Raw genomic sequence first — 25,971 nt, 5'->3', positions numbered from 1 at the left:
CAGGCGCCCCGGCACAACGAGCCACCCCGCTCCCCTCACCGCAGCAGCATGACCCTCGTGCTGTCGGAAGGGTGACTGAGGGGGATTGAATACATCCGTCGGACGAATGCCGCGCTGAACCCCTCGAATGACGGCGATAGAGCGACCAAGATGACCGTCGTCGGGGGAACGATCCCGTTTGGTGGTCCGTGCTTTAGACGTCGAAGACTCCGATCGTTCTCCGAGTAACGTGGACCGAGATATCGACAACATTGTACGAACGTTCCTTTTCATACAGGATGGCCTTCGGAAGATTTGTCGATAATTTGTTTATAGAATGTCGAACGAAATTGCAAAGTCTGTCTATTAAAAAAGATCTCATTGCGTTGTCTCTTATCTCTTTTTTTTTATTTTTTTAGATATGTATGAACCACCCCCTTTCCAACCAATATGATTAATTCTTTTAAGCGCTTAGACATTGCTGCTCGTATTTAACTTATTTTGACAGATAAAATGTACATTTTCTTTAGCATTTTAACATATAATTCTTCTAATATAAATTCAAAATTATCAGAACACTATGTTACATAAATTAAACAATCGACTTTTAATTCCAAGGGCCAAAATTGTACAAATATAAAGACATATTCTAACCCATCTCTCTTCTTGAGACATGAAATAATTATTTGATGCTTCTGCCAATCTGTGTCTGATTGCAAACAATCAGAGCTGACTGTATTAACAGCCTCTCGCGCATGGGATGGTTGGCGCGAGACTGATTCGGATTTCGACGACTTCGTTGGAACGGCAGCATCTCTGGACCAACGCATGCGTGGGCGTCAGTTCCCATGGAAACTGGGGATACGAGGCACCGCGTGTGAATGCGTATTGATTACTCCGTTCTCGCTCGGTTCTCCGCGATCTCGTGTCTCTTCTCCAGACCACCCCGGCCTCTGCTTCTCTCTCACCTACATCTCGTCCTGCTCCCGCTCGTGCAACCCCGTCCTACCTCTTTTCCTTAAATTAGCCCCCTAATGTCCCGTCCCCAGTATTCTCGAATGAAATCGGGCCCTCTCTTTCATCGTGGCCTCACCGTCCCTCGCGGGGGTTGTCGGTTTTGCTTAAATTAATGCCTGTGTCTCGTACCGGCTCTTGTGGCTGATCGAACACGCGTATTCGACATAACGGCCGAAGAACGTTTCTTTTTATGCACGGGAGCCCATTTGCGAATAATCAAAGTGCACTTTAATTGTTTAACTTTCCTCAATAACTGTTTTTAACAAGTTATCCTATATATAATTTTATTTATTAGTCGAGATAAAATCGACTACTCGACTACTCGACAGCGATCTATTGCACAATCACGATTGGTACAAATGCTAGAAAAGTAGGACAGCAGCCTGGGTTGTTATGATTTTGCAAGGACAGTTATTGTTCTAATATTTCAACATAACATCTTTTTCACTCCTACATATTTCGTGGCATGTTGTAATAATAAGGGACTGAAGCAGCATGGACTTGGTGTACTCGCATAATTTCGGTCATTGGTCACAGTGTCGGACACCCAGGCGGAACAAATTGTCCTGCCCGCATTTCGTAACGGCGAAATCCATTAAGGAAACGAAGTAGTAGGAAATTGGCGATCGCAAGTTCGCCAAAGTTTTTCGAATCGTGTTTACGTTCATCTCCAAGTTTGTAATCCACATATTATCGTACAATTTGACAAATCTGCCCTTTACCATTACAAATCGGGGATTAAACAGAAATACGGGATTACGTATTTGCTGGAAATTTCACCGAAATTAGAAACGGATATTCGTGGCGCGGAAAGAGCGAGAACCGTGGCGAAGGGAAAGTAAGAAAATGAAAGAAAAAGTATTCAAATCTCATGATCTTCCGTGAAAATAGAATTAATTAATTAATTAATTGGACATTAATTATAAAAGAGAAAGTTGGTTGGATTCGACGAGTTTCCTAAAAGAATGAAAGGATACAAAAAATGCAGTCCATAACGCGATGTCCATGGAACATATCGACATCCTGCCTCGGCGATCTGCAGAATTTCGTAACTAAATGACGAAAATATAGTGACGATAGGACATTTTAATTAATAACCTGGCGTGACGATTGTTGGCTCACTCGCTAGCGACACTTTTATTTTCGCTAGCGCACTGCTGCTTGACGTTTAAAGTCACACTTTGTGACTTCAGGGACGCAGCCACACGTGGTAATGTTTTATATGCAAATTACAACAGTGTCGCGAAAGAATCTCAATTATTCATAAAATAATTTGCTTTATGTATCAAGAGCAAAAATTACTGAATATTATTTCTTTAAACAACATGGCATGTGTTTTATATTTAAAAATAACTCTAGATATTTATGAAATTCGCGTTGAATTCACAGCAGTTGAAACAAAAGCTAAATACTGAGTAACATGCAAACACATGCCGTGTAAGATATACAGATATAAACCAAATCCATCGACTCAAGGAAGAAGACGCAAAAATTTTAAAACTTCAAAGTTTTAAGAATCTAATCATTGAAAAAATGCAACAGTAAATTTAGCTGCAGAACTGCTTTACGTTCGTCCCTGTAGGGTGAATATGTGACAGCATCCCATGCATGACCGCTATATAAATAGGTGAAACTTGGGAAATTAGAGACTCACTTTTCTGTCATCTCTACGTTAGAGCGGATACTCCTCAAATTTCTCGATATCAATTGCAATTATTCGCTTATCAGTACACTCGATATCTGGATAAGGTTTCGAAAAGGGAAGTGCATTAAATATTTTCGTGCTTTACGTATTGGGACGATGACGTACATCCCAATTCTTCTTATCATTTTCGGTGTCTGTTGTGTGCTGGCAGAGGAAAGTGAATTCACGACGACCACCGAACTTTCCAAGAGACAATCCAATTCGGAGGATCGACTCCTGGTAAACATCGTTGACGCCAAAAACTCGTCGCAGCTTATTCCAGGTGACAGCAATGACGAAGAGCTGGAAAAGACCGACAAGAAACCGAGAACCGTAATACACCGCGACTCGAATTCCGGGTCCAGAGATAAGTGAATATTTTCTAGAATAGAGCGCAGCTTTTACGAAAACGTGACTCTACTAAAACATGATGAATAATTATAATGACAGTTTCGCAACAACTTGGATTATGGAACATTTTTACTTGCAAGTTCCAGCTGCTGTGGCTCCAGATACAGCTCCAGCGGAGTTGCACGACCCGATTATAATTACAACAAGATCCCCTTGGAGACCGGACGATATCCCTCGCAATACGGCGACCGCCAGCCTATCGACAGGTATAGCTAATTTATTGGCTATCTCCTGCGTATATAAAAATTTCAGGACGCAAAGTTTCGTTTCAGATACGGATGGCAAACTCAAAGTCGCCCCCCGGGTTCCACCGGAAGTGGCGGTAGACCCGGAGGAGGAGGAGGAGGAAGCGGAAGCGGGTACTATGGAGGAGGTCAGTCGGGAGACAGGTAAAATTTTTTCGAACTCTCTGCTATTATAAAATTATTCGTTGATCTTTGTGGCGTTTCTGCACGTTACAAGATATTTTTAGTGCAAAACTTAATCTGGGAAACGACTAACATCTCTTTATCAAGAGAATGTACGTTAAAAGAGTATGTACGAAGAAAAGCATCATTTTAAATTTGAAAATTTGCATTTTGTTAATCCTTCATGATTCTTTATATCAAGATATATACCGCGTCCAGTGTATGGAAGTGAAAGTACTAACCGACCCAACACTCTGGGATACGGCTCGGGGAACATTGGAGGATATAGTCATGGGACTAGTGGTTACGGGGGCTATGGTAGACCGATTGGATATGGAGGTTCGACCGGCGGCTATGGGATTTCGGGAACGCTGGCCGATGGAGACGAGTTCGGTCCTGGCGAACAGGCCTTTTCGGATGGAGGTGTGTCTCAGCACACGGGAAATATTCACGCTCAAAAGGTACTTGTTTGGAAAATTGATATTCTTCTTTCCGTATTTAAATAAATGTCTATATGAAATTCGACGATCGTAGAAGAACCCATAGATTAAAAATTATGTTTTTTAAGGCCGTAGCATTAAAAGCTCTAGCTGGTGTCGCGTTGATTGGAGCGGCAGCGGCATTAGCTTCGAACCCGGTTCTCTTGCCGCTTGGTATCGTGGCTGGAAGGAGGAAGAGATCGGAAACCTTCTCGGAGGAGGAGCAAACGGATTTCCAGATGGATTATATTTTGCACATGCTAAGAGCAAATTTAGCCAAGGTATATTATGCACGACCTAATCTCATCGCATAGAAACTTTACTGAAATGCCGATCTTCTCCATTTTTGAATAGATACGAAAAGATGGCTCCAGTAACAGATTGATCGTTTCCCCAAGATGTGTTGCAAGACTGACATGTGAAATTCAAAAAGATTACTTATCTGATCTCGGAAAGGATGTTGAAATCTTAAATACAAATCGTAAATATCACCTTACTAATCTGTACGTAGTTTTCTGAATGCTTGAATATTTCGCAACATTACGTATATTAATTATAACTAATTTTTTATTTCCGCAGAATACAGGACAATGTATTAAATACTACCAGTGTGAACGCAAATGTGAAAAATTTAATTAAACTTGCTGTTAGCACTGCAACGGAGAACAAAAGTTGCGACGTATTTATTTGTAATTACGTAGGAAAATTGTGAATGAAATATCTTTTAATCATGATTATATATCACTTAACTACTTGACAATAAGTAAGCATGCACAGAAATAAAATTCATTTTAATATATAAAAAAAGATATTAAGTATCATGAAATACTATTAAAGAATATTATTAAGGATATGTATGATCAATAGATTTTATTAAAAATATATACAAAATAGGAAAATATATATATCATTATGGGGAAAGGAAAGATACTCAATTAAAATTATCTTTAAATACTTTTTGTACCAATCTCAATATGTGTATGTAACATATGTGGCGTTTTGAAAAATGTATTCACTATTATAGTAATTAACAAATATATACGATTTATAATAATTAATTTGATAATACATCATAATTAAAACATATATTGCATCCAAGTCAGCTATGTCTATGTTTTATCAATTTTATTGTACTTTATACCCAGGTAACACATGTTAGCCTAATATATGTTTCTTAGACGTATCTAATGTCTAAGAAACATAAAGTACCATTTAAGAAACGGTTTAAATAGAAACCGTTTTTAGACCTAAATTTTAAAAACGTATTTTTCACCTTTCCACAGAAACGAAAAATGTGTTTTATTAAATCGATTTGAAATTATATAATTAATATAGAAAAAATAGTAATTTCTACTTACTTTGCGAGTATTAATTATTTTTACATCATACGTTTCAATGTACTCGATTATGGAACAAGAGACAAAAATCAACACAAGTGTGTGTGATTCCCACCTCTGATTCACCAAGCGACCGATAGATGGCCAGACGTGACGTTCTCGCAAGTAACATTTGTGTTATCACCTTATAAATAACCATCCGGAAAACCGATCCAATACTCTTTTCTTCTTTTCTTTTGAAACTTTTGAGATCACTCTTACTTGAAGTGATATTTCAAAAGAGTGAGATTCCACTACACGAAATTTAGAGACTAATTCATAAAATATAAAAATCTAGTTTTTTACAAAAATGTAACTTAACTCTGTCTATCTTTGAGGCACTGATATATAGAATTGATAAATATTTTTCTGATGGTTTCTGAAACGTTTTTTTGCCGAAAAAGAAACGTTTCTCCTAACGTTTTTTCGTTGGACATTTTTCTCCTAAATTAACGTTTCAATAAAATGGTTATGAAACGTTACGGCAAAACGTTTATGAAACGGTTTTGAAACCAATGTTGTGCTGCCTGGGTAGTATCTGAGTGCATAAATTTCTGATTATTCGGCCATAGACATTTTGATAGTTCGTGCTAAAAATTTACATTAAATTTTCGCTCGTGTGAATGATTTAATCACGATGTTGCAATCTTTATGTTCCGAGACTTACACTTGAAATTCCCGCGCGACATTAGTTTTTCGTCAAATATAGGCGAGATAGCGCTCCAGTCGTCACACCAGTCTACATATAAAACATCTTCACGCACGTGACGTTGCGAATAAAATAACAAAGTATAACTGACGTGTCCTAATAAGAAACAACGTGGCAACACGACAGTGTTTGAGATCTGTGCTCGCAATTTTCGTACTTAAAGTGATTACTTTTCTTATAGTTCCAAAACGACGATGTGAGCGGAAAGTGGGAAGAAGAAAGCTAAGTTATAAATCGCCGCCGAGTATTTTGTTTGCTGTTCCATCTCGTTGACAGCTGCGAAAGGTTATGTCTACGATGATCACGTCAGTGACATTTCGCACGGAATAACATAAATCGCATATTTATGCATGGTAATTGAGATCGTAATCGTCGATGCGTCCCGCAGTCGCGCGTATCAGTATTCGATCGCGATGTGTAGTGTCCAGCGGTGATTCTAACCTAAATGCGAGTGCCTAACGATCGGCGATAACCTTGAAAATCACCGTTTAGCAACAGTGTAGAGTGTAGACGTGGCGCGAGTGAATATTCATCGTTAACTGGCTCGCAGGGGCAACAATATGAGGAGGAAATTAGAAAAGGAGGATCATTCCTTGGAGGATGGCACCGTCGACGCGAACAGCGTCCAGGAGTCCTCCGATTTGCGGGGCGACGAGAAAAACATCGCGATCCTGTTCTTCTTGTATTTGCTACAAGGAATCCCGCTGGGATTGTGTGGCTCGATTCCTATTTTGTTACAGAACGGAAAGGTTTCGTATCGGCAACAAGTACGTAACAATATTTATGTAATTATATTCGAATACCTGATTAAATCGATTTCCGAGATTTTAGTAGTATTAAATTTTCCGATATTTCTCCAATATGTTGATAAAATCTTTTGATTAACATTATTTTTAATGTCTTTAATACGGAAATTCATACCCATACACTGTGGAAAGATTGCAGAAATATTTTGTTGCAAGGTGGCAGTGTATTAGTAATGTTGCCAATACAATGCACAAAATTGCTACACTTTTACTGATACTTTACAATTATGCAATCTTATTAATTTGATTCATAAACTCTGTAGCTTATCTAGTTGTTTAATAAGATTATATAAATATATTATTTAATCAAATAAAATTTTATGCTAATATAATCGATATAGAAATACATTTTCAATAAAAATTAAAATTAACATTAAAATTAGATGCATGTGTACTTGATTGTATCAGTTTAACAAATTTAATATTAATTTAGTTAGCTTTAACTTTGAGCAGTTCCTACTTCAGACTTAAGTTAAGAAAGACTGAACAGGAAATTAATGCATTTACATATTCTTGTTGACGCAGGCTGAATTCAGTTTCGTACAATGGCCGTTCTCGTTAAAGCTCCTTTGGGCGCCCATAGTAGATTCTATCTTCTCCAAAAGATTCGGGAGGAGGAAAACTTGGTTGATTCCCACTCAGTACTTAATGGGCATGTTTATGCTTCTCCTATCGAATTATGTCGATCACTGGTTGGGCAAGAAGCACGAAGAGCCCAATATCGAAATGCTGACTGTGTTATTTTTCGCTTTGAACGTGCTCGCTGCAACCCAGGACATCGTGGTAGACGGATGGGCGCTCACGATGCTTAAACGGTACCCTCTCGTCATATGTGCAAGCTTGTACACGTGACCAATGCTTCTGTACAATTTATCTAATTATGATTCGTTCATTAAGGTGCAACGTCGGGTATGCATCGACTTGTAACAGTGTCGGCCAAACGGCCGGTTATTTTATCGGCTACGTCTTGTTCATTTCGTTGGAATCTGCCGAATTTTGTAACAGCTACTTGAGATCAACCCCTTCCGACGAAGGCATATTAACTTTACCTGGTAAGAAGATACTGCTACTCAAGATTGTTATCTGTAAATCATAAGAGATTTATTCGGATCATAACAAGCACGTTTTGTCTGTAGGATTTTTATACTTTTGGGGCTGGATGTTTGTTATCACGACGACGTTCGTAGCATTGTTTAAACACGAAGACAAGGGCAGGACTCCGAAAGGCGAAGAGTTAAACATGGATATTAAACATGCATACAAGCTGCTGTCGGACATAGTTAAATTGCCTGCCATAAAGACTACGATCATCTTCCTCCTAACTGCGAAGGTTCGATGCGAATGAATTGCGAAAGTGAATTTGTAAACGTATTGCAACGTATGGTCTTGTATTCATTGCGTTTGTTATATCGCAGATCGGATTTTCGGCCTGCGACGCTGTAACCAGTTTAAAGCTCATAGAAGCTGGTTTCCCGAAAGAGAAGCTCGCTTTCCTGGCCGTACCGATGATACCGTTGCAGATCATTTTGCCGTTAATTATCTCGAAGTACACCGCTGGTCCTAGACCCATGAACGTTTACATGAAGGCCATGCCCTATAGGTAATAATTGATATTGATCTAATTCATTGATATAATATTTGATTACGCAGTTATGAGTAAATATATCTCTGTTATTTAATTTACGAATAAATTCTCATACAGGCTCGCCTTCGGCCTGATAGCGGCGTTTTTGGTCTGGGTTACGCCGTTCGTTGTAATCGACGGACACGTGCCCGCTTACTACGTGCTCGTGCTGATAGGTCTTTATTTTATACATCAGGTAAATACCGTGCGAGGCTCGAGCGTGACAGAAATTTTATCCGTCCTCACAAGATTTATTCTTGAATCTATACAATGCTCCTTGTTTGCTTTAGATTTCTGTAAGTAGTATGTTCGTGGCATCGATGGCTTTCTTCGCAAAAGTGAGTGATCCGACCGTTGGCGGCACTTACATGACGTTGCTCAATACCCTGTGTAATCTCGGCGGGAACTGGCCCGCCACGGCCGCGCTTTGGTTCGTCGATCCGTTGACGTTTAGACAATGCAGTACCGATCACGCGAATGATTGTAGCACAATTACCGAGAAAGAGGTTTGTCTCGCTGTCTTTCCATATTTCTCTTTTTCTATCCTTGTCTATTCTGGTTTTTTTATAATTATAATTCTATATCACATTATAAAGATTAAATAGGTTTGTCGATAAAAAACAATGTCTATTGCGTTTTCAGCTTTGTACGAAAACCGATAACGGCGTCTGCGTTATGCAGCTCGACGGTTACTACATAGAGACGATTCTCTGCTTAATCATAGGATTCTCCTGGCTCAGGTGGGGGCGTAGAAAAATTAATATATTACAGGCGCAACCGATGTCCGCTTGGAAAATCGTGCTCTCTCGTAACAACAGGTAACATATCAGCACAGTGTTATGAGCCCGTTAACGCTTTGCGGTACCTGTAAATCCATTAGGAAATCGACGCGCTGATGCATATACATGTATCACGTTCATGTGGGGCAATGTGCATGCATCATTTTCCTGCACGTTTACGAAGTGTTCCAGTTTTATGATGTGCACGAGGTGAATCGATATAACTGTCCATTTACCTCGGAGAGAATAATATGTTATCTGTTATAGAATATGAAGATTTTCCCGTTAAAAGAACGCGATATAATCTCAGCTGATCATTCCGTGAATAATAAAACGACTTCTAACGTTTCTCCTCATTTCTCTGATTTGGTTTTACTTTTAATTAATTAATATTAACATATTCTACATATATTTAAAAAAATATAAATTTACTAGTGTATATTATTTAATATAGATAAAGAAATATGTATTATATGTAATGTGTATGATATAATACATATTTTTCCTTCCTTGTATGTATATAGAGATATATATATATATATATATATATATATATATATATATGTATACACAGTACATATTTATAATACTTATATATTTATTTGTCAATCAATCGATGAGTGAAAAAAACATTTCTCTAAATGATTACGAGACAAAGTATGCTATTTTTTTACAGAGCGTTATATTATACACTATTTAGACGGTATTGTTTTATGTATGTATGAACTCATGATCCGTTACTTTTCTGGAAAATTAACATGTGTTGTTACGAATAATATATAATAATATTAATCTTGCACAGAACTGTACTATACTTTACAGATGTTTCATAGAAGTTTTGTAAAAGCGATATCAACATATGTGACACGTGCGACGCGCACGTTTGCAGTTTATATCGTAAATATATCCGAAAGTATTTACGTGCGTGTAAAAAAAACTGACGAATATTTAAAACGCAGGATGTTAATAAAAGTTTTTCATATAAAACAAAAGTTGGAATTGGTGTATGTGTTTTATTCAGTTTTGTGTTTTTTTGCATCTTCCCGGCGTGAATATAAGAAGTGAGCGGTAACGTTCGAACGGAAAACGAATACGGTCGATCGCGATAACGAGTCGCGTTACCTGAATAATATGAATAACTAACTATATGAAAATGAATAATCAGGTATAGTTACGGTTTTACGGGTTTAGATATCTAGCTGTGGATAGACACAAGTTATTTGCGTGGACATCGTAATGTACGATGTGCTGCACGTGAACGATGTTGCATACCGCCGCAATGAGGAATCGATTGCGCGGGTGTGTTATTGGACTTGGCACCGCTGCGACGAATTTGAACGTTCGATCGCGCGGCTACTTTACATACGTGCTTTACATACGGAGAAACTGTATTAATTTTTATTAATCGAGGAAGCAGGTTCATTGGACAAGCTTTCGTATAGAAATAAGTGGACTCTTCTAATCGTTTATTTTCTTCGAAAGACGTATCGTGTCTAATTACAGCACGATACATCCGAAAATTATTCCGAAAATTTGCGTTGCTTTTTTCGTTTGTCCATTCGCCATTATATTAAAAGGATATAAATGTGTCTCTCCTTCTAAATAAATAAATTCAATCTGCGTTTTGTAAACTATTCATTATTTAAATACATTTCTCTGTAGCATTTTGAATCTATCGTTAACACATCGATATTATATATATATATATTGTATAAATACTTTCCATACATGATTATACTCATTATGTATAATACATGCGTATATAATACGCACAAATCAATAGTACAGCCAATAATCATATAAATATCACACAAATAATAACTTATATATATAAATGCAATGTATTTTTGGTATACGAGCAAGTCTTTCCTCGCGAAGTACATCATATTCTGATTATCCTTCGCCATTTTTATTCGTTTTGTAAATCGATTGGTAAATTGGAACGCTTAATGCATATTTAAGAGATTCGTTAGCTACTATCTTAATCTTAAAGACTGCCGTGATGCAAGCAAGTCTATTGTCGAGATCTGAATTCAGGTATCATTTTTTTAATTTCTATGATAGATCTATTCGTTCCCAAGGCCAATCGATACTTACACTAAAATAAAACATCATTCGAAATAAGAGATGTGATAAACTCCCATCGATTCATTAATTTGTGCGTAATAAAACATATGATAGATGAGCTTCTTATAAATTACTAAATTAATTTGTTTCAAAGATCATTAAGTACTACGTAGCACAATCTTCAACGCAGTAATTTATAAAATAAATCATTTAATTATATGACTACGTGATAACAGTAATTACCTAAGAAAGGAAGAACGGTAATGTGCTTCGTTGATCGCTTTTAGAAATAAGACCGATATCAAAATATTCAATAAACTTAAAATTATTCGAGTCATAATTAGTCGGACTAGAAGACGTTAAGTACCAAGAAGTGTTTTATCGGACAATCTTCGAGAAAAGAGTAAGTTGCATCTTGCGTTAGGTTTTGTTAGATCGGTATTTACAAAATATATTCCATATTTAAACTTCGAATTACATATAACATGTAAAGTGGAGCCGTTGAAATAGAAATAAATGTAGAACAATTAACAAAAGTGGAATAAAAAATCAATCTTATATATGAGGCATTGACACGTCGCAGTATGCATCTAAGTAGCCAAATGCATTACATGTTCGTCAATCATATTAAAATTAAAAGTTAAAAACTATTAAAAGTACTTGGAAATATTTTGTTCTGTTCTTTTGTATCATTGCCTACATTATTTCGCATTCAAGCATGCTTCGTTGTTGAACTTTGTTTCGGTTTTAAAATTCAAGCGATTTCCGCGGCTCCACTAATGAGTGGAATAATGAATGGAAAAACAGTCGATAAAAATACGGAATTCTAGTGAACGAGTTCTTTATCGTCTAAGATAGGTGCTTTGTCGCTCTTTTGACTAACCCGCAACGTCGAGCCCCACTTTGTGCCTTTCTCGGCTTCTGAAGTTGCCATTAAAACGGAATACGAATTTGGAATATTAGTAGCCTCTTTACTGTAATGGATGCCGTATAGAAAGTAAATTATCACCCCTGAAAAAGAGTCAAGAAGAGACGAAATTAGATATTGATGATCCCAAATTACAACATCTATCTTCTTGCATGCACGTGAATAATATACAATACATCAACCTACCGACTACCATCCATACAACAAATCGTATCCAAGTTATTAAAGACAAATGCAATAGCAGATTAATGTTGAAGAGAATGCTTAATGCCGGGATCAAGGGCACCAGCGGAACTTGAAACTTTCCAGTGGGCGGATTTTGTTTAAGGGCGGCGATAACGAAAAGACCTAGATATACAAGTAACAAGTATTTAAACACATTCAGTGAAACGTATAGCGAGTGGCGATTGTACCACGCCGAACGAAATCGGAAAACATTAAAAAATGTGTACTTACTTGCGATGGGTAATGGAAGATAGCATGCTGCAAAGAAGTAATCGGTCTTCGTTAACGGGACTGCTATCTCAAATATTATCGACAGGAAACAGCTGAGGAAAGTGAAAGTCATCAGATAGATAAACAGGCAAGTAGTTATGATGTATTTCGTATCGTAATCCTGCAGCCACTCTTCCATCCAGGCGTATCGTGGCTTGAATTTTCCAGTCCCTTCGCGCAGCAACTGAAAAAATAAGAGAAAATCAAGCAATGCGTGCGCGCGATTAAAGTTTCGTAATTCTACACGGAAAACTATTCAGTATGCTCACTTTGGACTTGCCGGATGTAATGCTGCTGTAATTGCTGGAATCCGCTTCCTCCGTCGGTGGTGAGGACAAACTGCTGCTCGGTGTACTGCAGCTGATTTGATCAGACGGTTGTGTGTCGGGCATATACCTCAGCAGGATGACGCCAATTGCTACCACAGTGTACGCGAGCAGAATTCCGATCGACATGAACTCGATCAGATGCTGCAGGTCGAACAGTAATGCGATTAAGGCACTGAACAGTCCACTTATGACGAGGTTGCACATGGGCACTTGCGTTCGCTCGTTGATGCGACCGAAGATGGCGAATAACAGGCCGTCGTTCGCCATAGCGTACATCGTCCTCGGTAGAGAGAACAGGGATCCGAAAAGCGTCGTCGTCATTCCGCAAAGGGCACCCACACTGCGAACACGAGGCTCAAGTAACTGCCGAGGCTACTTTAAATCTAATTTTTAATTGGTTTCTTGATCAGAAATTATCTATTACTGTTTTTTTACTCCTGCTGCTATTTTTTTCTCCATCAAAATGCCATCGGTAATGAAGCTATGAACTTTCGAGAGAGTGAGGATTGCTCGTATGTGCGTTACAATATTATTAACTCGTAGAATATCGATTTGGTCGATCGTGGGGTCGCATCCCTCATTAGAGTCATGTTAAACGCATATGCATATGCATTTAAGGATGAAATAAACAATAGCCATGGTATTTTTAGCTTTTACATACATCTTACCGTAATTTTTTCTCGGAAAATATCATTGTTAACTTAACGGTATTAATGTATTAAGAAATGCAACACAGAGAAACAGATATGCTCATTCACCTTATCACATATTTAGCCCACGGGATTCCCCTGGACGAGAAGGCTTCCGGAAGCGCTGCGGTAGGATTGACCGCCCAGTACGGCACGACCAGTGTCAGGGCACCGCTGACCAACATATATCCGATAGTCACTATCGCCATGGAGAATATCATCGCCAGCGGGATGCTTCGTGCTGGATCGCGAGCCTCTTCACCGGCGGTCGCGATCGAATCGAAGCCGACGTAGGCGTAAAAACACGTTGCTGCACCTGAATGACGCGCCAGAATTTTTATCTTTATCTCTTTAACTTCAATCGACATATACGTGCAATATGTTATATGAAATGGAATAAATGGTATTGCATTTTCATCGACGATTAACCATAAATTCAAATTTGTTTTCTCAATTTCTTGGACTCGCGGATCAATGTGATTCACGCGTGTTTTACGGTCATCGCGTTTTCTAGCGACACTTCAGGTAAAATAACTCACCGGCGATCACGCCGCTGAAACCATATGGTAAAAGACCGCCGTTCTGGCTGCTCCAGTTTGCAATATCCGCGTAATAGATCCCCAAAGAGATGACTAGTCCCATCACTGCCAAGTTGATCATGGTCAACAGCGAGTTCACCGCCGTTGAGGATTTCACCCCTAATCCCATGAGCATGGTATAAACCAAGCATAATCCGCCCGCTAGAAAATCCGGGACAACTTCCAGAGGCTCTCCTATGCCGTATGTACCTATGACGCCGCGCGTGTAATTACTAATCGCACCGCCTGCTAACGAGTCCACGTAGCCGCTCCAAGCCCTCGCCACGGATGCTGCGCCTGATTAACGTGACAGATACAATCTCTGTATAATCTCTATATAAAATCCTCGAAATGAGTAAAAGAATTAATACTTGATTTAATTTAATTAGAAATAGTGACTTAATTTAATAATTCGATTTAATTTTGTTTGTTTTTCTTTCTCTTTAGGTTTGACAAATTCTTTGGATAAAGAATACGGGTTTTGTACCGAATGCGTGCTCCAAGATGAGATTCCATCCTATACTGAAAGCCCAGAATTCGCCGATGGTGAAATACGTGTAGACGTACGCGCTGCCCGCTTTCGGCACTCGGGCAGCAAGCTCGGCATAACAGAGTGCCGCCAATATGGAAGCTAAACCAGCTATGAGAAAGCTAAAGATTACACCGGGTCCAGCCGTGTCGCGTGCAACCGTTCCCGTCAACACGTAAATTCCGGCACCAACCATATGACCAACGCCTGCAGTCAGATTCACACGTGTATAATTACATGGTAATAGAATTTAATTAACTTCTAAGAAAGCATGCAGAAATTAGTATTACATATAAATTAATGTTATGCATATTATAGAATATAAAAAGAATAAATCTAATGTGCACGAGTGCAATTATCCTTAATGGACTGCAACCGTTATCTAAATGTGGAATAACTTTTATTTCGACGGCCAAGGCTGTAATATCATGTTATCACATTTATCACTGACCGCACCGATAATGCGCGCGTGTGAATTCTCTATCGTTATACAATTATTGTGGTTATTAACATAATGCGTCAGTGTAACCAGGATTGTACTGACGTATCACTACTAACATGAAAAAATAATCTTTTATTTTACTACTAAATAATCTGTAATTTTACATGACTGTTTCTTTAAGTTTTCTGTTTTAATATATCTTTTCTTATTCAGATCACAGTTAAACACACAACAGGAAGACACTTACCGAGCAACGTGATGTCGAAGGTGGAAAGACATCTCTTCATCGGAGTTTCGAGCATATCACCGTCCAACTTTTTCCGACGACTCATCTTGCCGTACAAACCGGACACAACGTGGCCCAGGATCATCCTTCGAGCCGACGGCATGATGAATTCTGTGGAATTTCAAGCTCCGGCTACCGACGAGTCAAGCGATAAATATTACCGTGTTCGCTCGAAAGATAATTATTTTCATCGAGTTTTCATTATCGTGTTAAATGACAATCAAATATTTTTCATCTCTAAGTAAGAATCTCAATTTGACGATCGAGTACGGTGCAGTAAACGCTTGTGAAATTAAAGATCGACGAACAAAGATCGGCATATGGTGTTTTGTGCGTTCACGGTGTTCCGACACGATATGTCATGACGATGACAGGTGGTGATGGCGAGTTTGCGAAACATCAATCATATTTTTGCCGCGAACGTTCGATAAACCAATTCTCGGTTAATTCAGGCACGTATCGAGATGTACAAAGCATACTTACGGCGTAGCCGTTATAATTGCACAAATACTCGACGATGAAATCACCTATGTACGACTGCGTGCGACTGCGACGACGCAATCGCGACGGACCGACGGACGCCGACGAAGCGTCGTACCATACATATACAGGGTGGTCCACTTAAATCGATCATCTTAGATATTTCACTTGTTTTTGATGATACGAAAAAATGTCTAAGGAAAAAGTTGCACCGTTCGAAGGGGCTATCATGATGACAGAACAAAAATTTTTTCAAGGCTATTTTTTTCGGAGATTCAAAGGTCAAGATACTTTTTTTAAATGGAACTACATAATTTTGTTTGCGCAATTTTATAGCCAACATCGAGAGGAGTTCAGCGACCTATGACAACATGACCTTTAAATGATCTTGAACGCGGGAAACAGAAAAATCAAACTTTATGCTCTTCAACACAAAAATTTATTTAAGGAGGTGTTCGAAATGATGTCCTCCGACTTTAATACATTTTCTAATACGATGCACAAATGATACTCTTACTCTTTCTATCATTTCTGAATTTATATTAGTACATGCATTCAAAATGCGCTCTCTTTATGTTCTCTTGTGTAGTTGGTACATCATTGTAAACAGTGTTCTTTAACACTCCCCACAAAAAAGTCTAAAGGATTCAAATCAGGAGAACGTGCTGGCCAACTGATATGTCCTCCTCTTCCTATCCAGTGTTCCGGAAACATTTCGTGTAAAACTGTACGTGCAACACGTGCGTTATGAGCCGGACAACCACCATGCTGATATCACATTTGTAAACGAGTTTCTAACGGCACCTCTTCCAATAAGTTTGGTAATTGTTGGGACAAAAAATCAGCATATTTTTGACCATTTAATGTACCATCAATAAAGAAAGGGCCAATGATTCGATTGTGTAAAACACTACACCATACATTAAGACTCCATGGACGTTGACGTTCTACTTGTCGAAGCCACCTTGGATTTTCAACGGACCAATAGTGCATATTTCTTCTATTTACTTGTCCATGGTTAGTGAAAGTTGATTCATCGGTAAACAATATTCCGTTGAAGAAGAATTCATTGACCTCCAACTGTTGTAGCGCCCATTGACAAAATTCTATTCGATTAATAAAATCATTTCCATGAAGTTCTTGATGCAATGCAATGTGATATGGATGAAATGAGTGGCGTTTAAGAATGCGTAAAACACTTGTCTTGGAAATACCAGTATTTCTTTGTATTTGTCGAGAACTGATATGTGGATTATTTGCCACTGCAGCCAAAACAGTAACTTCTGCTGGTTCATTAGTTTGCAAACGAGGTCGCATTTTCTTACGTGAACAAACACTTCCAGTTTCACGAAATGTTTTAATAAGACGGTCAAAAGCAGCGCGAGACGGTAAACGCTTTTCAGGGTATCTTTGGCCGTACATTCTCTGCGCCTCTGTAGAGCTTCTTCCGCTTTCACCGTAAATAAGAAGCATTTCTATTCTTTCCTCTTTCCTATAATCAGTCATATTTAAACTCTGATATCGAGAAGCTCAGGAAATGAACTGAACTGCGAAAGCATTTCACGATCATAAATATTTACATACACATACACACACGCACGCAATACATGTATGGAATTATTTCAATCTTACATTCCATTGAATTCCAGAACATGAGAGTGTTTACCGATGAATCAATGTTCACTAACCATGGACAAGTAAATAGAAGAAATATGAACTATTGGACCGTCGAAAATTTAAGGTGGCTTCGATGAGTAGAACGTCCATGGAGCCTTAGAAAATGTATTGAAGTCGGAGGACATCATTTCGAACACCTCCTTAAATAAATTTTTGTGTTGAAGAGCATAAAGTTTGATTTTTCTGTTTCCCGCGTTCAAGATCATTTAAAGGTCATGTTGTCATAGGTCGCTGAACTCCTCTCGATGTTGGCTATAAAATTGCGCAAACAAAAATATGTAGTTCCATTTAAAAAAATTATCTTGACCTTTGAATCTCCGAAAAAAATAGCCTTGAAAAAATTTTTGTTCTGTCATCATGATAGCCCCTTCGAACGGTGCAACTTTTTCCTTAGACATTTTTTCGTATCATCAAAAACAAGTGAAATATCTAAGATGATCGATTTAAGTGGACCACCCTGTATATAATAGTGCAACTCTTCCGATTCTATACCTGATACAGCGAAATGCGCATTCGCAAGATAAGGAGGTTGTTCAATATTGTACGATAGGACCTCGCTTCATGAACTTTATAATACTTCAGAATGCTCATACAATACGCATGTGTGAAAAGAGCGTCACTGCCATGAATGTACAATTATATACTCATTGATGATTCTTAATTCTTATGTCACTTTTCTTCCTTTTATTCTTTCTTCTTTTCAACATTTAGAGCTGATTGTTGAATCGTGTCATTTGAAAATAAAAATTTGTTTGATCCAGTGAATAGTAAGTAATAGATAAAAATTTATGCCAAGACAATGAAGGCTCGTAGCAGAGTTTTTTTAAACTAAATTTTTTGAGATATGATGGCGAAAAGTGGAATTGTCATTCCCTATATAGGCTGACAGAAATTTGAAAAAGTAGTTCCGATAAATTCTAATAAAGGATCCTCGTCGGAATTTCTTACATGTAAAGGTATGAAAGGGAAAAAGAACATTTGTCCAACAAACAGTTTTATAAATTCTGGGTTTCGTTTGCGTAATGACAATATTACAAAGCACAACTGTGAGAAACAAATCTTATTATCTTCCATAAATAAAAAAAGAAAAGCGTACAATTCATTGCATTCCACCGAATTTATCGAATCACAGACACTAGTCTCGTTCCATTTCACGCTGAATGCCTGCAACGTTCTTTTTCCAAGAGATTGGAATTGTTCGTTAACTAGAAGCTAAAAGATCCAGCGACTTCCATTTATTATTATATTCCTATCCAGTGACGAACTATTGACTATTGGCCTCCAAGTCCATGTCCGACCAAATGGCTTCGGTCTCGCTCTCTTCGGGTGCCTCGTCGTTGTCCGTGTCCGGTAAGCCGTCACCAACATCGTAGGTCGTATCCGCTTGTTCCTCACCGACAGTCATGTAGTAAGCAGAGTCCAACTTGCTGGAAGAATTGTCCAACCTGTGCATTCCCTCTAGAGCCCGCCTGTTGCTTGGGTCCAAACTGAAAATAAAAAATAAATGTACTTTACCTGGATGAATCATGTGTGAATCAACGATCAGAAAAATAGAGAAAAATGTACTTCAAGGCTATGGCGTAATGATCTAGAGCCTTTTCCTCGTTGTGCACTCTCGCCCACAAGTCTCCCAAAGTCTGATGGAGCTTGCAGGTGGAATGGATCTCCACCTGCCTCTCGAGCAATTCAATGGCCGCCTCCAGGTTCATTTCCTGCTCATATATCTCCGCGAGTAGGTACACTGCGGCTAAGTAGACTTCGTCTTGGGACAGTGCCTTCTCGAGCAGATTCTTAGCCTTGCCCACCGATACAGGATCCTTCATCAACACGGATGCGTACAGCTGCGAAAAGAAATGCAAAATGTTACGTGCTTTTTTCTCAACTTTTCTTTCAGACTTTAAGACTCACTGTTAAAACTCTGGCGGTGTGCCCAAGTTGTTTACAGGAACTGCTGGCAATATTCAAAGCCTCTCGCAACCTGTGCATTCCAACGAGACAGTCTACCAAGCCTTTATGCGGCTCGTATCTGTAGGGTTTCAACTGTACCGCATGCCTGAAGAAGAACAACGCATCCTGGTACTTCTTCTGCTCGATGAGTATGTTGCCGCGCAATATGGTGGCTTCTATGTCATTGGGATTCAGATTCAACGCCTGGGCAGTCAGGCTATTCGCTCTACTAAACTTTCGGGCAGCATATAACGAGTACGCCATCGCCACGTAAATCTCGCCGGTACATTCGTTGTTCGTGGTGATTGCCGGTACTAGTCGCTCCAACTCCTTGATGTGATGCAACTTGTACAGGACTGCAGCGTAAACATCCACTCTACGAAGAAGTAAAGAACAATAGATATCAACAGATATCTCTTGGCAAAACTTTGAATAATGTCGATGCACTTACCCCTTTGTTATATCTGGTTCAATAACTCGGGCTCGCCTGAGACACATCAGGGCGTTCTTGTCATCGCCAGCATAATAGTAGCATTCGCCCATGATAGTCAACAGATTGAAATTATCCCTCAGCAAGACGACATTGTCCAACGTGCGCAGCGAGGTCACAGCATGAGTGTACTCCCTATTGTGAATATGAGCATGAGCTTTGATCCACGTGTTGAGCCATTCCAAGTTCAGCGAGCCAGAGACTGAGCTGACGATCAGAGAGTTCACCTCGACGCCCTTTACTCCTAAAGACAGGAGACCTTCAGCCGCTTCCAATGCCAGTGGGCACTCTCGAAGGACTTCCTTGTACGTGGTGATGGCAGACCTCTCCATTCCTTGCTCCTGGAACATCTTAGCCAGTGCCATATTCACCTTGGCAGTACGCTGCTTACCAGGAATACTCTGTAAGACTTGTAATGCCTCCTGTGGATTCTTGGATTTCACCAGGCACAAGTGGATCTGATATTTGATATTAACATCCGATGGTAGATCCTTTTGCCCATCCAACAGTGGCTTTCCCGTGCCTTTAGACTTGAGTAGGCACTTGCGGAACTGTAGAGCCTTCTTGTAGAGGGTCTCTGCCCTGCGATATTTGCCCAAATGAAAGTGAGCATCCGCGTAATAAACATATACATGAAATTTGCTATAGCCAGGTAGCATGTCAGCATTATGCTCGCTGAGGGAAAGTACTAGATTCGTCAGAGAAATCACATTGGAGTAGAGCGCCTGATCGTAGAGCTGCTTGATTTGCTCGAACAACCCTGACATGATTAATATTCACAGACTTCAGAGCACTAACGAGTTTTTAACTCTGCGATAATAATATCTAAACAAAAATTCAGTTTCTCAAGATTCCTCAATCAGATCTTCAGATCTCTCAAAATCTCAGGCTGTAAAAGCTTAAGAGTTTTACGAATTTTATCACTTCTAAATTTTTCATTAAAACATTTTTCTCATTTTCTAACATTTTCTTACACAAGCACAGGCGACGCGAACACTAACGACTGCATCTCTCGAAAGTATTCACTGAAAAGTATTATTTTAAATGGAACACCATGCAGTAAATATAACCTAAAAGATCGTTTTGATACTTCGGAGTAATTGCAAGTGATTGATGCACGCACGAGTGTTTGCATTAGTTCACACGAGGACCGGTAGAAAGCGTTACGGTACGTCCGAGCGCGTAAAATACGACGAAATTAAAAAGTGTATATCTCTCTTATATTTTTCAGAATATAACTTACAAAGTGCGAAATATCTAACGTCTAATAATAATTATATTCTAGAAGCCGTAAATTTCAGCGTAACATTCTATATACGTACGGTAACATTGCGATCAGAGCAATTGCGCACAATTGCAGAGTAAACAGTTTGTTTACTACTTGTCGAACGATCGATCTGAAGTTGTTTCAATCAATTTCTTCAGTTTGCAACAATACGAGGCTTCACGTAGAACGAGATAGAGCTGATGATACAATCGAATGTACGATTTTTATACTAAGAGTGCCTAAAAAATTATGCAAGAAGGTAAGTTTTGTCTTATAATTTCGCGTGATTTCGCACATTTGCATTATAACTTGATGCGAATATTACAGACTCCGAAAAGCCGTGCGCGGGCACGCAGAGCGGCAAGTTCATCGATACGCTGATCGTACAGTGGATGAAGCGAACGGGAAGCAATATCTCATTGCACCAAACAGAAGAGGTATCTCTTCTACCATTGTAAACCGCCGTGGAATCTTGCTTTATTCTTCATTTTTTCTTTTAATTTAATTCTGGAACGGAGTTTTTATACATGAACACTCATAGATGCAGCAAGCACCCGAGAATCCAAGCACACAGGAGCCCAACAAGCAGCAAGCCCTGCAACACCAGGAACAGATCATCCAAAACCTGAAACGGAAGCTAAAAGAGAGCCAGGAAGTGGAGGCATCCCTTTCCTCCTGCTTGGAAGCGGAAGTACGCAACAAGGAGGAGATTCAGACGAAGTAATCCTCGTTGTTTCCTTTTATCTTTTTTAATGATTAAGTATCTCTCGTGTATCCTGCTATGACGTTCCTTCTCTTTTGGCACGGTAGACTGAATGGCACTTGGGAATCCATCGAGACCATCGCGGAATATTTCAATTACATCAGTGAGACTCTTGCCAGCTTCCAACAGCATCACGCTAATTTATCCTCCTTATATGACAACGTGATTCTGAAGCAACAAGAGACCATCCAGAAACTTCAGGCGAACAATGAAAAAATGAAAGGCACGCTCTTGCATACCTAAGCCGTTAAAATCTTGATTTTAAACGTAGCTGTAAAGATTGATTTAATTAAAAGATTAATTTTGTAATCGCAGATCAGGAGAATCAAATCGCGCATTTGAGAAATAAATCGTTGTTCCTGGAAGAGAGGTAATCTTCATACGTTGTAAATAAATTATAAACAAATGGCGATATGTTATCGAGAATGATTTTTCGGATTAGACTACAAGAGGCAACAGTAGAGGAAGATAAATTGCGAAAACAACTGGAAAATTCCGAGTACGAGCTACAATTGCAGAAGAACGAATTGGCCAACACACATGCTCAGGAAAAGCTGAAGCTTGTCAAAGTTTGTCATCTCAAATGTCTTTCAATGAAATTCTATAGTTCTTCCGTCGTAGATTTATTGTATTTCAACTGGTGGAACTTTTCTGACAGGAGCAACAACGTTTGCTACAAGAATATGAATCACGTCTGCAGACGGTCGAGAAAGAAAAATGTGACGTTGCGAAATTGGCCGCACAACTGGAAAACAAATTACAAATTCAAGAAGAGAAGTAAGTATCATCGGCCTCGAGCGTAATAAATCGTATGAGTGATAATATCAACTGAATATTTTTCAGAATGCGAGAGACCCTGACGGAGCAAACCAAATTGCGAAAGCAACTGGAGGATACCGAGCGCGAATTTTGTTCCCAGAAAAATGCAACAGCGAATGCGCACGCCGGAGAAAAAAAGATACTTGTCGAAGTACATTGAACAAAATTCTAGATTTTTCAGTTTCTTTAAATTATAATCATAAGAATTATAATTAAATCTTATTTATCTTTTATTTTTTATTAGTTAAAACTACACAAACATCTCTAATAGAATATTTTAATTTAATTTTTATTCAGAAACAACAACAATTGCTATCAGCATACGAAAGTTTACAATCACAATTAAAAGTGTTGGAACAAAACAAGAGCAATACTGCAGAACTAATGGCGCAAAAGGATGTGCTTCTTTCAAAACTTCAGGATGAAAATTCCACGTATAAGTAAGTACTTATGTTAGATTTTTATCAAAATTAAAAGTATCTTTTTTATCTTATTAAACGTTTACTAAATTTTAATTTGTGTTGTAATAGAAATCAGATTGAAGTAATGAAAGAGAATAACAACGAGATGTACAATAAATGCGAGGCATCGATGGATAAGCAAAATATGTACGAGAAGGAATTAAATGCAAAGTCAGAAAGAGTACGTTATATATGTAACCTTTTTCATCAATATGAAAAGGAACTTTGTTATAACAAAATATTATCTTCCAGATTCAAAACTTGGAAGCGATAATGAATGCGATAAAACAAAGAGAGTCGAACCTCATCAATGACGTGAACAGAATAGAGAAAAAATTAACCAACGAAATGGACTATGCTAAGAATCTCGAGACTAAACTAAACAACACGCAGAAGGAGCTGCAATTTGCACAGGAGCAAAATGACGAGATGCAAAAGACTCTAGATAGAATAAATACTACGAGTGAACTGGACAGTATTAAATTACAACAGCAATTGAAGACTCTTCAGAGGGAAAAGGAAGAAGTTCTAAAGCGAGAGAATACGCGGATTAAGGTAGTGTATGAGTGAACTTATATATTAAGATAAAAATCTCTTCTCATACATGCAAGATCAAATATGATCCTTCTGTATTTATCCAGAGTGCTGAGATCTTGTATGAAAACATGCAAGCCAAGTACAAAGAGGTGTCAGCCTTGAAGAACAATCATGAAACACAGCTGGTAGAGTTGAAAAAAACGATAGATCATCTGAACGAGATGAACAATGACATCAGGAAAGAAAACAACGTGCTGAACATGACGTTAACGGAAGTAAGAGCGGATAACAGCAACTTGAGGAACAATCACGAGTTGCTCGTGACACGTAATGAGGAGCTGCAAGGGAGGTTGCGCGAAACTACAGAAGCGCTTCAGATGAGATCTATCGAGGACCGGAAGCAGCTCAAGGATAACCTCACAAAGGAAGAGAAACAACCGATAACACAGTCGAAGAGCCAACAGAAGAAGAACGCGAAGCGCAAGTATGGAATCCGTTTTGATCCTGACATCACGGAAATAACCGAGGCCGGACAGTGCAACGTAAGTGGATGCTGACGCGCGTGCGATCGCAGTAATTATAGATTATCAGATGTTTCACGGAATACGAAATTACCGACGAGGGAAGGATATGTGAATCCGCGCTTATGAATTATGCCGATTCCTCGAATGTCACTTTTAGGTCTCCACATCCGTGGATGTTAGCGACGACGACGACGAGGACGATAAGCAACCGCCGTCGCAGCCGCTGAATCGCTCCTCGACAGAAAGGGAAAGTCAGAAGGAGGTACGGATGTTTATGCACTATTAGAAAAATGTATGTAGCATGAAAACTGAATGGGAAAGGAAAAGAATCGCGTTAAAAGTAAAACGTAAGTAAGGGAGAATAATAGGATAATGGCGTTTCCTCGCATGTGAGAGTCGACGGAGATTATCGAAATAAGTGAAAGTGAGCACGCGCGAATGTACGAGTTTTTAATATATAATCTTATTCATCCTCCCATTCACTTGTCATTAGCCGAGATATCGAGCTAAGATAACTAAATAGAAACGTTTCATTAACTTTTTTATGTTTCTGCTTTGCTCAGCAAGAAGCGGAAATTACGTCAGTCGGAAGGAAGTTCTTCAAGTCGCGTCCCGTTCAGCATACCTACTACAAGCGGCGACAGAATTTTTAAAGAAATTTAGAGAGAGAGAATCGTCGAGAAACGCCGCTGATTCGGGTGCAACTCGTTCAGAGATAAATCTTTAATTTCTTTCTCTTTCTTTCTTACTTATTTTTATTCTTTTTTATTTTCTCCGTATCGTATCATATTCCTCAACATCATTCCTTTTTGTTTTCGTTCAGAATTCATTTAGTAGATCATTAATTTGGAAAATATAATGCACATCGAGAAATTATCAATATGAGATTATCCACTCGATGTGAACGTGAATCATTAGCATACGAGAGGGTAGATACATTTAGGGTAAGATTGCAGATACGGAATACGAGTCATCGTCGCGCTTTCAAAAAGACGCCCACGCACCTTCGACACGGAGAAGACGAGGTTGTAGCTGGTGGAAGCACGCAGAACTTAAATTTAAACGTGATTCAGCGGCCTGCTATCCAGCCAATAAATGATCTCCTTTAAATCGACACGCGAAACTGAAATTACGCAACGCGATAATGGAACTGTTCGGATCTCTCCACGAGTCGGGAAGATTTCGTATACTTTACGTTTTTGTTCGCAAAACTTACCATACAATCTCGTACATCCGGCAATCTTTTCTACATTATGTACAATAATTTGTATTTTTCTTTGGGAGAAATATTTGTGTAACTAAATTATTTCAGTTTCTCTGAATCCTTTTGAGTTTTTTAATCCTTAAGTAGTTAAGTTTAATATATATTATACTGGTGTTCAGATTTTCAGA

The 25,971-nt window shown here is 38.8% G+C and overlaps 5 protein-coding genes across 7 annotated transcripts; 3 read left to right on the top strand and 2 right to left on the bottom strand.

Annotated features, from left to right (window-relative positions):
- The first annotated feature begins 53 nt into the window (after positions 1–53).
- LOC113562776 (putative lysozyme-like protein) lies at positions 54–4,852 on the top strand. Its single transcript, XM_026973184.1, has 7 exons — positions 54–3,051; positions 3,172–3,297; positions 3,364–3,480; positions 3,701–3,959; positions 4,067–4,258; positions 4,332–4,480; positions 4,557–4,852. The coding sequence occupies exons 1-7, from the start codon at positions 2,798–2,800 to the stop codon at positions 4,687–4,689; spliced, it is 1,230 nt and encodes a 409-aa protein (XP_026828985.1). The 5' UTR covers positions 54–2,797; the 3' UTR covers positions 4,690–4,852.
- Positions 4,853–6,122: 1,270 nt separating this feature from the next.
- Positions 6,123–9,683, top strand: LOC105274744 (acetyl-coenzyme A transporter 1). The gene is made up of 8 exons (XM_011331111.3): positions 6,123–6,829; positions 7,394–7,683; positions 7,766–7,920; positions 8,005–8,198; positions 8,284–8,468; positions 8,571–8,688; positions 8,783–8,998; positions 9,135–9,683. The coding sequence occupies exons 1-8, from the start codon at positions 6,623–6,625 to the stop codon at positions 9,312–9,314; spliced, it is 1,545 nt and encodes a 514-aa protein (XP_011329413.1). The 5' UTR covers positions 6,123–6,622; the 3' UTR covers positions 9,315–9,683.
- A 1,206-nt stretch (positions 9,684–10,889) lies between these two features.
- LOC105274743 (cationic amino acid transporter 4) lies at positions 10,890–16,202 on the bottom strand. 2 transcript variants are annotated; one of them, XM_011331110.2, is made up of 9 exons: positions 16,098–16,202; positions 15,576–15,725; positions 14,845–15,093; positions 14,319–14,654; positions 13,849–14,095; positions 13,031–13,430; positions 12,723–12,945; positions 12,453–12,614; positions 10,890–12,349 (listed from the first exon to the last, which is right to left on the bottom strand). In XM_011331110.2, exons 2-9 carry the CDS (start codon positions 15,715–15,717, stop codon positions 12,165–12,167), a joined length of 1,944 nt encoding a protein of 647 aa, XP_011329412.2. In that variant the 5' UTR covers positions 15,718–15,725; positions 16,098–16,202; the 3' UTR covers positions 10,890–12,164. The 2 variants fall into 2 exon arrangements, with proteins under 2 accessions (XP_011329412.2, XP_011329411.2); XM_011331109.3 differs by having other exon boundaries at positions 15,576–15,746; positions 16,098–16,198.
- A 2,546-nt stretch (positions 16,203–18,748) lies between these two features.
- LOC105274741 (anaphase-promoting complex subunit 7) lies at positions 18,749–21,277 on the bottom strand. The gene is made up of 4 exons (XM_011331108.3): positions 20,170–21,277; positions 19,680–20,094; positions 19,338–19,612; positions 18,749–19,258 (listed from the first exon to the last, which is right to left on the bottom strand). The coding sequence occupies exons 1-4, from the start codon at positions 20,973–20,975 to the stop codon at positions 19,036–19,038; spliced, it is 1,719 nt and encodes a 572-aa protein (XP_011329410.2). The 5' UTR covers positions 20,976–21,277; the 3' UTR covers positions 18,749–19,035.
- Positions 21,278–21,344: 67 nt separating this feature from the next.
- On the top strand, positions 21,345–25,901 carry LOC105274740 (putative leucine-rich repeat-containing protein DDB_G0290503). Of its 2 annotated transcripts, XM_011331107.1 has the most exons (15): positions 21,345–21,413; positions 21,494–21,734; positions 21,803–21,912; positions 22,017–22,195; positions 22,286–22,461; positions 22,554–22,608; positions 22,681–22,807; positions 22,897–23,015; positions 23,082–23,208; positions 23,355–23,497; positions 23,588–23,699; positions 23,771–24,073; positions 24,160–24,597; positions 24,737–24,841; positions 25,143–25,901. In XM_011331107.1, the coding sequence occupies exons 2-15, from the start codon at positions 21,725–21,727 to the stop codon at positions 25,230–25,232; spliced, it is 2,094 nt and encodes a 697-aa protein (XP_011329409.1). In that variant the 5' UTR covers positions 21,345–21,413; positions 21,494–21,724; the 3' UTR covers positions 25,233–25,901. The 2 variants fall into 2 exon arrangements, with proteins under 2 accessions (XP_011329409.1, XP_011329408.1); XM_011331106.3 differs by lacking the exon at positions 21,345–21,413 and having other exon boundaries at positions 21,427–21,734.
- Positions 25,902–25,971: the final 70 nt, after the last annotated feature.

The sequence above is a fragment of the Ooceraea biroi genome, chromosome 10, assembly GCF_003672135.1.
Source record: "Ooceraea biroi isolate clonal line C1 chromosome 10, Obir_v5.4, whole genome shotgun sequence".
Classification (NCBI taxonomy): Eukaryota; Metazoa; Arthropoda; class Insecta; order Hymenoptera; family Formicidae; genus Ooceraea; species Ooceraea biroi.
Note: the sequence above shows the minus strand (reverse complement) of the source record. Positions and strands in the feature narration are given on the sequence as shown.